We start from the raw sequence: 13,838 nt of genomic DNA on the forward strand, positions 1-13,838 counted from the left end.
GCAGCCCAGTGGAGGGATGAAAGCTTCGGCTTTGCCTTTGTACATAGAGCTCTAGATTCAGTCACTGCTGGCTCTGTGACTATCAGCATGTTTCACCCTCCGTGCACTGACTGTTTTCCATCAGTAAAAATAATTGTGCCTATGTCATTATGGGAAGATTAAATAAAATGTGTATTTAGAGTAGTTGATGGTCTGGATTAAAATCTTACTGAATAAGAATGCCATTATCATTAAATACTTAAAAACTCTTCACCTGGCATTAACATAATGCAGGTATGGCCCCGGGGTGAAATTATTTCTTCAGTGGATGGTTTACATTTTTTCAGCCTATATGTATACTTAATATTATATTGTCTTCTAGGCCCTGAAAGCAGATTTGGTCCCATACCTCTTGAAATTACTTGAAGGCATTGGCCTCGAAAATCTGGACAGTCCTGCAGCCACTAAGGCTCAGATTGTTAAAGCCCTCAAGGCCATGACTCGAAGCCTGCAGCATGGAGAACAGGTGAGTCTGCACAGGGTGACTGATCTGCCAGTTACAGCAAGGCCTTCTCAAAGCCCAGGGTCTTGGCTCAAGTTCCACTCACAGGGGTGGTTCTGTTGGCTGTTACAAGCTGATCAGAAGACCAAGGATGGACTCGCATGGCTCTCTCCTAACTAGTGAAAAAACACAAACCAGACAGACAAGTAGTCGCCCAGGAAGATTCTTTTTCTATGTAGTAACAGCTTGTTGTCCATTTCAGGAAGAAAAATGCTGAAATTCTTCAGCAATGAAGACTAATGAGTATTTAGTACTGATGAAGTTTAACTTTGAGTTCTAGGAGTTGTTATTGGATAGTGATAATCACATTCATGAAACATCCCATAATGCCATGTAAAAGATACAGAGCATCATTTTAGTTTCATCTTCTTTCTTTATTAGCACATATAAAGTGTTGGTTTTCTTTTTTTGTTGTTACATAGATATACTTCATGCATATGCTGATTTCAAGCCCGTTCAATAATTTCATTTTCCTCTGGTTTCATTGGTTAAGTTGCTTCTGAGGAGTTCCTCATTCAGTGTTACTGCATAGCCCTATCTACTAATTCTCTCTCTCTCTCTCTCTTCTTTCTTTTAAGTTGAGGTAAAATTTAGGTAACATGAAATTAACCATTTTAAAGTGAACAATTAATTGGTGTGTTCCCATTAAGCAGTGACTCCTCATTTCTCCCTCCCGCCAGCCTCTGGGAGCCCCACTCTGTTTTCTATGAGTTCTGTTTCAGTTATTTCATATAAGTGGAATCTGTGTGACCTTTGGTGTCTGGCTCCTGTCACTTACTACTAGTATATGTTCTTGAGGTTCATCCATGTTGTAGCGTGTATCAGTGCTTTCCTTTTTCAGGCTGAGTAATCGTCCATTGTGTATATATGCCATAATTCGTTTATCCGTTCATCTGTTGATGGACATTTGGATTGTTTTTTACCTACCAATATTTTTTATAGGTTTAAATTGACTTAGAGCTTTCCTTTAAGGAACCTGTTCACTGTTTATGTGTTCCAACTAAAGAAACATTTTTATGCCATTGTCAATTCTACCAGTATCATCATTTGAACAATTTAAAATGATATTAATGGAGAGAGAGCATGTGTTGCTGCAGTCATTAACTATAAGTTTATGTGAAGTATTTGGAGCGAGGGGCAGGCTTGCCTGTGGGTGCTCTGAATGTCAAGCACAGCCACTCCTGTGTGCCACATGCAGGCAGTTGTCTTCCCCTGGCCTGTCTCAGGACTCCTGTTGATGAAATTAGCAGAGTAACCCTGACAACCACCTTCCACTCCAAGGGAAGAAGAGAAGTAGGATAGTTTCCAAAGTAGGAGCTCCTCCACCACCTTCACAACCAATCACTTGCACTATTGCTTCTTTCCAAGGTGGAAAAGGAATCTCTTGGACTCACACATGGCCCCATGGGCAGCTCTACTTTATGCTTACCATGACATTATCTGGTGCTGTCTCTCCTGCTAGACTGTAAGCATTTCAGAGACAGGCTGTCTTTCTCATCTTGTGTCCACTGGTGCCACATGCAAAGTGCTCAGTAAATATTTGATGTGGACATTGATATGAAAAAGATAATCTCCAAATTGGAATATCCTAAACTTTTAAAAAAATCTGTCACACAGAAAGAAATACTTCTTTCATCTTACATCAGTAGACATTTACACACGTTATTTATACTTATACTAGAGGCCCAGTGCACAGATTCGTGCACCAGTAGGGCACCTCGGCCTGGCCAGTTCCCTCTCACAATCTGGGACCCCTCAGGGGATGTCAGACTGCTGGTTTCAGCCTGATCCCCACAAGCCAGGCTCAGGGACCCCACTGGTGCAAGAATCTGTGCACCGGGTCTCTGGTATGCATATAAGATCTTTGGTTAATCCCTTCCTGCTCTCCTTTCTCTGAGATTCATCACTCTGTTCCATGTTTTCATGCCTGTGCGTTGAGTGTCTGCCCACTGGTGGTCAATGCGTGTCATGGCTACCAGTTTAGAGGTCGAACAAACAGTTGCTTAGGCTTTTATATATATAGGGGGGTGTGTGTGTGTATAAGTCACAGAACAGTATTTATCCATTTACATGTGATACTCTGATGCTTTCTATATGAACCTATTTTATTTTCTGACGTGTATGGATCACAATCCTCTTACTTGATTTCATAAACTTCTAATAGGTCACAACCTGCACTTTGAAAGACTATTGTGAGTTTTAGCTCTAAGTTTTAGCTCAAGTTTGTAGCATCTTCTCCCCATGTCCCTTCCTCAGGAGTCCTTCATGAGCTCATACCACACTGCCAGACAGTTGTTACCATAACAAGAAAATCTTCCTGCCAAATTACATACAAATCAGTAGTTTGTAGGTTCAAATCATAGAGTCCAAGAGGGAAGGCTGACTTAGGATCTTCTTTGTGTCTGGTTTAATGAGATGTACCAGGTATAGAGTGTTTGAGGGATGCTAGGTTTTAGTCCATCTTTGATTTTACCTCAGCTGGCCTTCTTCCTTTTCTCTTGGAAGTTTACTTTTCTCTTTAGTTCTGTCTTTCAATATCCAGCCCTTTATTTATATTGAAAGATTTTTCTTTCCTTCCCTAGGTGAATGAAATCCTGTCTCGTTCTTCAGTCTGGAGTGCCTTCAAAGACCAGAAACATGATTTATTTATTTCTGACTCACAAACAGCAGGATACCTCACAGGTAAATCCCACCTAATTGGTTACCCTAAGACACATGGCAGAAGCCACTTGGAACTTCCTTTTGCCCTAACTAGACCACAAATAACATTTGGAGGCTTTACTAACCTCGACCTGTGCTGGAGGTGCTGTGAGCATGCAGCAACCTTGGGTTTCAGCTCTGGACAGCATGTGACCCGCTGTGTGCTGACTGGATCATGGACTCTGCTCAGTTTTAATCAAAGTAATTATTGGTGTCATAGGTTACATTTGGAGCATGGCTATTTTAAAATGTTTATATTAAACACTAGAGGCCCAATGCATGAAATTCGTGCACAGGTAGGGACCCTAGGCCTGGCCAGCGATCAGGGCCGTTTGGGGCCTTCTGGCTGCCTGCCAGAGCCTCCCTTCCCCGGCTGCTGGCTGCCGGACAGGGTCTCCCCTGGCTGCCAGCTGCCGGACAGGGCCTTCCTTTGTTCCGCACCACCCCCTGGTGGTCAGCGCACGTGATAGATCTCCCGTGGGGACAATTTGCATATTAAGCTTTTATAGATTATAAATTGTGGAAAAATATCTAATCAGACTAATAGTATCAGAAACATAGTATCATCCTTTCATCCTGTCAAAATAAGTTGAGGTTTCAAATATGTACACTTACACGTGAAATATTTTTCTTCTACGTTTCTAGTGATTTATCTGTACTTTTACTAAATATTTCTGGATAGTCCTCTCAGGGGAGGAAATATCTCAGGGAAGGATGTTTACTGATTAGGGATCAAAAGGTAATACAGTTTTGAAGTTCAGGACATTTGTCCATTTGACATATTAATTGCAAAATAATTTTACAATACTCATTTTTCATATTGGCTTTTGTTTAAAAAGGAAGTCCCAGCATTGTATTGGTATATGCTGAAAATGAAATATAGTCTCTGGTATAAAAGTTTTCAGTTGAAATTAACCTTAAGAATATGAGGTGGTTCTTGCCGTCTGCCTGAAGTTGCAGTTGACTCTTGAATAATGTGGGTTTGAACTGTGCAGGTCCAGTTATACGTGGATTGTTTTCATTTAATCCTGGAAGCTCAAACCCATGTTGTTCAAGGCCCAATGTCAAGGTTGGGGTCTGTGTATGAGGAGGGACAGATATAGGTGTACTTGGATTTTCAACCGTGAGAGAAGTCGGTACTCCTAACCTCTCACTTCTCAAGGTTCAACAGTATATTTTGAAAATGTCAGCACTGAATCCTCCTCTAATCAGAGATCATGTGGGCAAATTGATAAAAAAAGATTATTATCTAGTGTTTCTCACACTAGTGTAATTGTTTTAATCATCCTGATTGCTAGTATAGAAGATTATACATCATGAAGACTGAATCTTGAGTATTCATAAATGCGGACTTGGGAGGAAGTTTTGCTTGGTTTTGATTTTAGACTCGGCTGTGATACAACTTCCTCCCTTCCCCACTGTGACCACTTTAATATTAAACCACTAGAATTCACAAGCAGAGCCTACAGTTTGCAAGCATGGTGCTTTGGCTGCACATTGAGCAACAGAGTGCCACAGGTTTCCCTTCGACTTTTCCATCCCCGTCCTCTGCTTTCCATGGAGAGAAGTCCCTGGAATATGGCCGTGCTCTGTTCCACATCTCCTTCAAATTGGGGGGAGAGCCATAGCTCCTAGTTAGGAACATCACAAACTTTACCTCTTTAGACTCTATTTCCTAAAGTTTACAGACTCATTTTGGTGGCGTTGCAGTCATTACTTTGTATATGGGCTGTTATGATTGGAAACTCTGACTTATTCTCGCTAAGTGTAAACTTGTTTAAAATTGGGCCTAAAAATAGTAAGGTGTAGATTGTAAGCTTCCTTGCAGGGGAGCCTCTTTTCATTCTTTCTGTTCTCCATTCTAGTTCGCATTCATTGATTTGACTGGATGGGATAAAAGACTGCAAATGATCTTTGCTACTGACACAGAAGAGATAGGGGTTTATCTTCAGAGACCTAGACTTCCTTTAGAAACCATTTTGGTCCTCACCCTCATACAAACCCCCTAATATCTATAGAAAAAGAATAGGGAGTAAGGATTCCTGTCTGTGCCTCTCCTTTGACTTGATCCCAGTGTGGCTTCTGAAATGAGGTGTGAGCAGCAGCTGTGAGTTGCAGGGAGTGACGGGAGGGTTAGGGACGAAGAAAGGCTGCTGTTTACAAACTTCTTTGAAGTTGTTAGACTGCTCAAGGGGCAGCAGGTTTTACACAGAGCCAGTCATGGGGAGACGGTCTGAACCTCAGCCTGGAAAGGCCTGGTGTCACCATGACCATTCTGAGGGCCACTGCTGTAGCCTGCGGGCATGTCAACATGTAAGAGCTAGAATTGGACAGGAAAAAACTTTATTTGTGCATATTTATTTAATTAGAGGCATGTGGGACAGTTAACTTGTCTTTCTAAGGTCATTAAAGGGACAGAGGGTACAATTCTTGGGCCTCTCCTCAAACCAGTCCATTAGTTCTTTGCAGAGTAGGTTTTTATTACCTTTTGCTTTTTTAAAACTCCTGTCCAAGACAGGATATTGGCAATGTTAGGAAGTATGAGCGTTATCAGGAAGGACCCCTGAGGTCCGTGTCAATTCATTGAAAGACAGTGCTGCTACGGCAGAGCCTCCTTTTTGTGTTTTCCCTGCTGAGAAGCCCGTGTTCGTTGTCACCACAGCTCATGTTCCTTCCACTGCTCCGTCATGAGCAGTTCCCTTTTGTGGAAGTCGTTACGTCGCCACCTTTTCTCATTCTTTTTGAGTCTGACAGCCTTGCACACTGTTGCCAGCTGCTGAGTTTCTGGCAACCCCTCCTCTTTCCTCCTGCCTTTCGCTGGAGAGCACCCTGCTCTGTCCCATCCTCGTGGCCAGACTGTAACTCCTAGCCCCTAGACACCAGACACATCCTCACGGAGGCCAGGATGTGAGGGAGAGAGCATCTCAGACTTCATTTACAGAATATTCTGGAATTAATTTGTCTTCCTAACGAGGCAGGTGATAGGGCTAGAATATGCTGGATCATCCTTCAAGACCATCATTCACAATTTAGATTTTAGCCCAGAGGTTCCCAAACTTTCTCATTTCACATTTTTTCCATCTATTCCCTAAGACAAAAAAAAAAAGCTAATAGTTAAGTTTATTAAGTAGTTATGTCCAACACCTTGCAAGCTGTTTGTATGGTGTCCAGCAGATGCCTCTGTATCTCAGATCAAAACTCTGCAGCAGTGCCCTGTGCATTTGCCCAGTGCCTCAGCCCACAGCTTGAGGACCGCAGCCTTAGTCCATTTTCTGTACGTACCAGTCATGATTTGGTCTCATGATCTACTTGTTTGATGGGAACCAAGTTGAGCCCACAATCATAGGTGCTCAGGATTTATACCCATTTGGAGGGTTTTATTCCTAAGGGTGACATCTTTGGTGAGACCTGTTTGCTAGTTTCCTGGTAATCTCACTGCTGCCTAAGGTTCCGAGAGCGATAGGGTGATGGGCTGTGGTGGGCAGTGTGCTGTCATTCTGCACCACCGGTGAGGTCTTTCTCCTGAGCAGGCCGTGGGAGGCCCGTGTCCTGGTTGGTGGAAGGCAGGGGTTGGTAGGCAGGTTCGAGGGCATAAAAGGGGAAATTCTTCTAAGATTTCTGAGTGGAAGGTTTTGAGGACCTAGGTGCCTGCGTGGCTGTTGTCTCTGGCCCAGTAGCCACTCTGGCCCAGTAGCCACATGCAAGATACAGTGTCGGCTCAGCGGTACAAATGCTTGTAAGGATGAAAAACAAGGTGGTCTGAATTGGGCCCCTTTTCCTGCATCTGTCCCTGTTATGCTTTAGTCCCCATCAAACTGCTCTGCTGTTTGCACTTCCTCACAACTTCCCTTGCTGCTTATATTTCTTTTTTCCCCTCAGGTGTCTCTCCTTCCCTTCTAACTGGCAGCAGCCCCCTTCACCTCAGGAGCGGGCTTTAGAACCGCTCTGCCAGGCAGCTTGCTAACTTCTGTGTAGCTCTCTGATGCAGGTAGAGAACCATTTTGCTAAATGCATGCCACCTTCCACTGCCTTTCTTGTCCTGACCCTTCAATGTTCCCTATCTGTTTGCCTTGTTTCCTACAATTTCTGCTTAAAGTGTTGCTTAGTTTTCATATTATGCTACAGTGTTTCTTGTAAGTAAAGTACTCTGTACAGTTTGTGCAGAGTCAGGTGTGATTAAATGTCTGCCATGTTTAAGAGAAAGTAGAGGGCCTACAGCCCTTTCATGCTCCCAGGACACATCCTGATGAAGGCTGGTGGGAGAGCATTTTCATGCAGCAGAGACCCTGAGAGTCCAGGCAGACCATGAACTAAACTCGTGAGACTCCCCGGAGCACTCTTGTTTTGACCTCAGACATGTCCCGAGCCTGCCTTTTCTTAGACCTTGGTGGAGCAAACCTTGTTCGTTTGCTGTTGCTTGTTTTTTTTTCACCAAATGAAAATAGGTTAACTTGATGGATAGAAGTGTTTTGTTTTGTTGGGAAAATTCATCAAGTGTGAGTTTTGGATGGACTGAGTTTCTTTCCTGTTTGTCACACTCCCCATTTTTTTAATATTTGACATAGCTATCCTCCAGTGCCCAGGATTTTTTTTGAAAAACAACTTCCCAGATGTGAGGAGGGAAATTTTTCCATATTTCCACAGCAGTGTTATTGTCCAGCAGAAATTTCGGAATCATTTTTAATTTTGTCACATCGTAAAGGCAGCAGCATATTCATGGCTTTTGTAGCTATTTGTTAAGGCTTAGTTGTACCTTGAGGTAATTCTCTTAGGTCATCAGCTTCTTGTGATGGGGTTCTGACATTTTATAAAGGCCCCTGTTTCCACGTGACTCTGCTCTCTAGAAGGTGTGTGTTTTCCTTTCTCTCTTGCAGGACCTGGAGTTGCTGGCTACCTTACCGCAGGCACATCCTCGTCAGTCATGTCTAACCTGCCGCCTCCCGTAGACCAAGAGGCAGGCGACCTTGGCTATCAGACTTGAAATCCTCATGAGAGACATTATGCTGAAAGGCCAGTCGGTGCCCAGTCCACATTCCTCCAGCTGACACGTTGAAGCAAACTCTTACTGCCTTCCTCCTGATTTCATGACAGTGTTATTCCTTTTTCTATGAAAATATTTTTATTTAGGAAAAGTCAGTGATTCCAGTTGTATCACACTATAAGAAAGCACTCTGTGGATCAACCTAAGTGGGTACACAAGAATTTCTTTCTTGATGTATGTAAGCACATTGCTCCTTTATATCTGTTTACAAGACTGTGAATCAAAAAGACAAAACCTTCCTAATTTTTATAATGTTTTTTTTTGAATTAGTGTGACTGTGGGGTTGCACTACAGTCTACAGAAACTGGGCTAAGTCACTCGTTCCTGGAAAAGGGCATTTTCCTCTTCTGAATCGAGTCCACATGGCTATCCTCTCATGGTCGAACACTATTAGGGCTTGTCCCTGCATCTGTTCACTGGTCCCCTCCTGAGGCTCACAGTCCACATCGTATGTACAGCTGGCTCCAAATTGAATGAGAAAGGAGCTTGAGCAAAAAATTTAAAAACAGATGTCAAGATGTTCGGTAAGAGATTAATGTAATTGTGAAATGTTCTATACATTATCAAATATATAAAGCTTTCTATATTGAATGTACATTATACAGATCATTCATATGTGTACATAAAATTTTAAAATAAAGGGAATTGACTGCTTTGTTAATGAGATATATTTGTTCTAGTTTAATTTTTCTCTTGGATTGCCTCATATATCTTTATTTCTGAGACAGAATTAGCAGTGGTGGAAAACAGACTTTACCTCACGTTCACAACTCCTCGTACAGCCACAGTGACATACTGATCATTTCTAATTCCATTAATATTTTAGCCATAACTAACTTTCCAGGAATAGACAGCGTCTCATTTATTTTCCATACAGTATTCAGGAATAGGTCAGGCTGTTAATAAATAATGTGTGTGAGAGACATTAATTCCAATATTTTTAAGAGAGAATTTAAAGTGTGAGAGGCTGTTTTAAATGACACCAATTTCAGCATGTAGATCTTCTAATGTGATCAAAACTACAAGAACACATAAACATGTAAAATATATACAAATGCTTCTTAAAGAATGAGGAAATATCCAGACTTCCAGGTTGCCTTTGAAAGCAAGAACCCGTTTGTTCCAGTCAGTGTGTGAAAAGAGCTGGGCTGGAGACCTCATCCTACCATAAATTGCTAATTCAAAAGTTTCCATCTGATTTATCATCTCTCAAAGATTATGAAGCCATGTAAGTATTTTCATATATAAGTAGGGTTTTAGTTTCCATAATACTTTGTCATAAATATATGTTCACGGGAAGAGATTGCAACAGCTAACTTGGGTGGGAGGAGTAGGTGTTTTGGAGAACATAATACAAATATTTTTTCCTTAAATAGTTAGATACTATATATATATATATATATATATATATATATATATATATATATATATATAGTGTCTATTTAATGATACTTAAAGGCCCATTAAATTAATCTATAAACATTGATGTTTGAATACCAATAATTAATCTTTATTAAACATTTACTGTATGCCATGCATCGTATGAAGTGTTATACATGCATAACCTCATTTAATCCTCAGAGCAAAGCTCTGGGCTTGATAATGATATAATTCCCATCTTCCAGGTGAAGAGCATTGAGCTCAGAGAGGCAAAGCAATTTACCAAAAATCTCACAATTAGTAACAGAGTAAGAAATCAAAACTACTTTTCCTGCCATCAACGTCTGTGTTCTGAGCTCCTCTCCTAAGGAAGCAGCAATCTCCAGCAAATGCATGAGACTGGGGAAGCTGAGTTTTTGTTTTTAAACTTTTTTTATTATTGTAAAAAACAGATACAGAAAATCTCACTGGACAGATTAATGAATCACTATAAGGCAAATCACCCTTGAAGCCGTCACCCAGTCAAGAACCTTGCCAACCCTCATCAAAATCACAGCCTCTCCCTCCAAAAATGACCACCTGTCTGATTCTTCCTTGTGTCCCTTCATAGTTTATCCCCTAGACACTAGAGTTTGGTCTTGCCCTTTTTTACACATGGCTTTGAGTCTTAATCTTCTGGCTCCAGAACCCCATTAGAACATCATGAAAGTCTGGAAGGATTAACCATTGAAGATGCCATCATTGTTATAGAGAAAGCAATGAAAGCCATCAAGCCCGAAACAATAATTCCTGCTGGAGAAACTGCCCTGATGCTGTGCATGACTTCACAGGATTTTCGACAAAGCCAATCAAGGAAATCATGACAGACTGTGGAATTGGTGAAGGTGGGTGGTGAAGGGTTTCAGGATGTGGATCTTGGAGAAATTCAAGAGCTCATAGACTGCACACCAGAAGAATTCACAGACGACTCAGTGGAGTTGAGTGTTTCTGAGCCAGTGCCAGATGATGAGGAAGAAGACAGAAGCAGCAGCCAGAAAACAGTTGTTATCAGCCAGGCAGAAGATTTCTGATTATTCAAGACTGCTTTTGGCTTTTACGACATGGACCCTTCTATGATACAGGCACTGAAACAAAAGCAAATGGTGGAGGTTGGTAGCATATAGAAACATTTTTAGAGAAGTGAATAAAGTGAGACAGAAATTGCCATGTATTTATGTAAACTTAAACCGAGTGTGCCTGCCCTTCCCACTTCCTCTTGTACCTCCTCAGTTTCTTCCACCTCTGCCGCCCACCTGAGAGGCAGCCGCCGGCCTCTTCCTCCTCCTCAGCCTGTTCAACATGGCTTTGTGTGTCTTCATGTGGCAGGAACTATGTGAGGCTTTGTGTCATCACGTCCGAAGTATTTTCATTGTGTAGAACATCAAGCACAAGATGTGTATGAGAGTGGATAGCTTACCATACGTAGGCAAGGTGAGTGATGTTATATATAAAATTAATATTGTGTTAGTTTTCTTATTTCATAACTTTGCTTTCAAAGAATTACACTACCATACTCTCTTTAATTGGAGAAACTGCATATCAGTGTATCAAAGGTGTTTCTTTTTTGTTTTTTTACTATAACAATGTTCCCAATACTACAGTGTGATGGACTGTACTACTGTGTGCCATGAGAATTTTACAACGATGCTTTCATTGTTATATAGGCTGTCATGAGCAATTGCATTGATTACCCTAGGCTACCATAAAGAAATCATATTGCTGTTTCTTCATTATTAATTCAGTAATTGTTATACCTGTGAATAAGTGTAAATTTCTTTTTCACATTATCTTTTAATTTTTGATATTGTGTTAGTAAAAGGTATAACATCTACAGCTAGTGACCCCTTTGGCAGTCAAACGACCCTTTCACAAGAGTCGCCTAAGACCATCCTGCATATCAGATATTTACATTACGATTCATAACAGTAGCAACATTACAGTTATGAAGTAGCAACGAAAATAATTTTATGGTTGGGTCACAACATGCGGAACTGTATTTAAAGGCCCAGAAGGTTGAGAATCACTGATCTACAGTGTTTTGTATCATGTAAAACAATATTGATGTACCATATTTTTAAAAATATATATAGTTTATTGATTTTTTTTACAGAGAGAAAAGGAGAGGGATAGAGAGTTAGAAACATCGATGAGAGAGAAACATCGATCAGCTGCCTCCTGCACACTCCCTACTGGGTATGTGCCCGCAACCAAGGTACATGTCCTTGGCCAGAATCGAACCTGGGACCCCTGAGTCCACAGGCCGATGCTCTATCCACTGAGCCAAACCGGCTAGGACATGTACCATATTTCTCCATGTGTAAGAAGCCCCCACGAATAAGACGCCCTCCATTTTTTCAACCCAAAATTAAGAAATCAGTATTTTAAACATAAAACAGAACACATTTTTATTTAGTAATTACCGCAGGTAATGTTTACATACCAGTACTATATTATGCAGCATATCACTTTATACAGCCTCTGTTGCATCATTGCTCTCTTCATCACTGTTAGTTCCAGACATACCAACTTCTTAAATTTCTATTGTATCACTGCTGTCTTCTGAGTCACTGTCTATATATGTGAGATCATCCTCATACACTGGTGGCATTTTCTGAGCTGACTTTATTCGTGTTCTCATGGCCAACCCTTCTCCTGTGAAATTTTGCCTTTCCTGTAAAATCAACAATGTTCATTTTGCTTGTGAACATTCTTGCCTAAACATTGAATAAGCTTGGTTGACACACATAAGCCACTCTGGTGCTGCTCCATAATCCAAGTCTTAAGCCTCTGCTCCAAGTTTGCCCATTTTACTGGTTTTCCTCTTAAGGCCTTCTTCTTTTTTTGGCACCTTAAGGAGTTGTTCTTCCTGTTTTCTCCACTGTCTGATCATACACTCAGTGGGAGGAGGTCCAAATTGTCTCTCTGCAGCTCTATTTCCATGCTCTTTTGCAGAGTTGATTACATTCAGTTTGAATTTTGCAGAGTAAGACAATCACTTACCAGCATTTATCTTTTAATTGTTTAACATCTTTATGGGCTCAGAATGCACTGGTCCCTGTTGTTTCTGTGCACTCTCCAACTCCACCTCCAATTACGGCATCAGCTGACATCAGTAACAATAAGGTTCGTGATTGGAGGAAGCCTGTTTGACAAGGTATGAGCAGCTACGCACCCACGGGGCTGCCTCCTCAGCTGACTTCCGTGTATAAGACACCCTTCAATTTTCAGTCTAACGATTTTAGAAAAATATAGCATCTTACACACGGAAAAAGACGGTACTAACATGATTCATTCTGTGAACAGATGACATAAACTTACAGTCCCAATAAATATGATACTCTATATTTTCTCATGACTTTCTTAACATTTTTTCTCTAGCTTACCTTATTGTAAAAATACAGTCTTTAATACAAATAACATACAAAATATATGTTAATCATCTGTTGGTTATTGGTGAGGCTTACAGTCAACAGTAAGCTATTAGTAAAATTTTGGGGGAGTCAAAAGTTACACATTTTCAACAGTGTGGGGTGTTGGTGCCCTAACTCTGGTGTTGTTCAAGGGTCATCTGTATCTTTATTGAAGTTAAAAATGTTCCATCTTTTTCAGTCTAGTTTCTGAATCTATTTTTTTTTAATTGCTTAATGTGATAAAATACACAGAACATAAAATTTGTAATCTAAACCAGTGGTTTTCAACCTTTTTCATTTCATGGCACACTACAAAAAGTCTGTGGTATAACCAACATACATATTCATTGCCAATCTGACAAAAAAAAAGTATAATTTTGATTAATTCACTGGACAGCTACTGTGTTGGCTATTGTCATTTTTTCAAGTGGTTGTGGGAGTTGAATTCTGTGTCTCACTTGTGGTCTTGTCATCCGGTCTGTTTAAATTAGAGCAAGGGAGAGGTAGCTAGTTATGCCGGAGCCAGCGTGGGCTCGAGTGGGGGGGGCCATCCTGACTGCAGTTTGTCTCTTAATGTGTAGCCTTAAATGGGGGTCATAATACCTCCCTCACAGTGGTCTCCTATAGATCCAGGAAGTAACTTTGCAAGAGAAGAGGAAGGCCCAGATATGTTAATGAAAGTCTTAATTATATATAAATAAGAATTAATGCTTGTGTTTACATTTTT

At 40.9% G+C, this 13,838-nt stretch overlaps 1 protein-coding gene across 1 annotated transcript in view; it reads left to right on the plus strand.

Annotated features, from left to right (window-relative positions):
• The window catches only part of DNAJC13 (DnaJ heat shock protein family (Hsp40) member C13), a 101,333-nt gene extending 92,385 nt beyond the window's left edge, over positions 1–8,948 (plus strand). The window contains exons 52-54 of the mRNA XM_014451402.1: positions 362–505; positions 3,124–3,223; positions 8,116–8,948. Coding sequence (XP_014306888.1) covers positions 362–505; positions 3,124–3,223; positions 8,116–8,222 — 351 coding nt within the window. The 3' untranslated portion in view covers positions 8,223–8,948. The remainder of the gene's footprint in view (positions 1–361; positions 506–3,123; positions 3,224–8,115) is intronic.
• Positions 8,949–13,838: the final 4,890 nt, after the last annotated feature.

This window comes from Myotis lucifugus, unplaced genomic scaffold (genome assembly GCF_000147115.1).
Source record: "Myotis lucifugus unplaced genomic scaffold, Myoluc2.0 scaffold_8, whole genome shotgun sequence".
NCBI lineage: Eukaryota > Metazoa > Chordata > Mammalia > Chiroptera > Vespertilionidae > Myotis > Myotis lucifugus.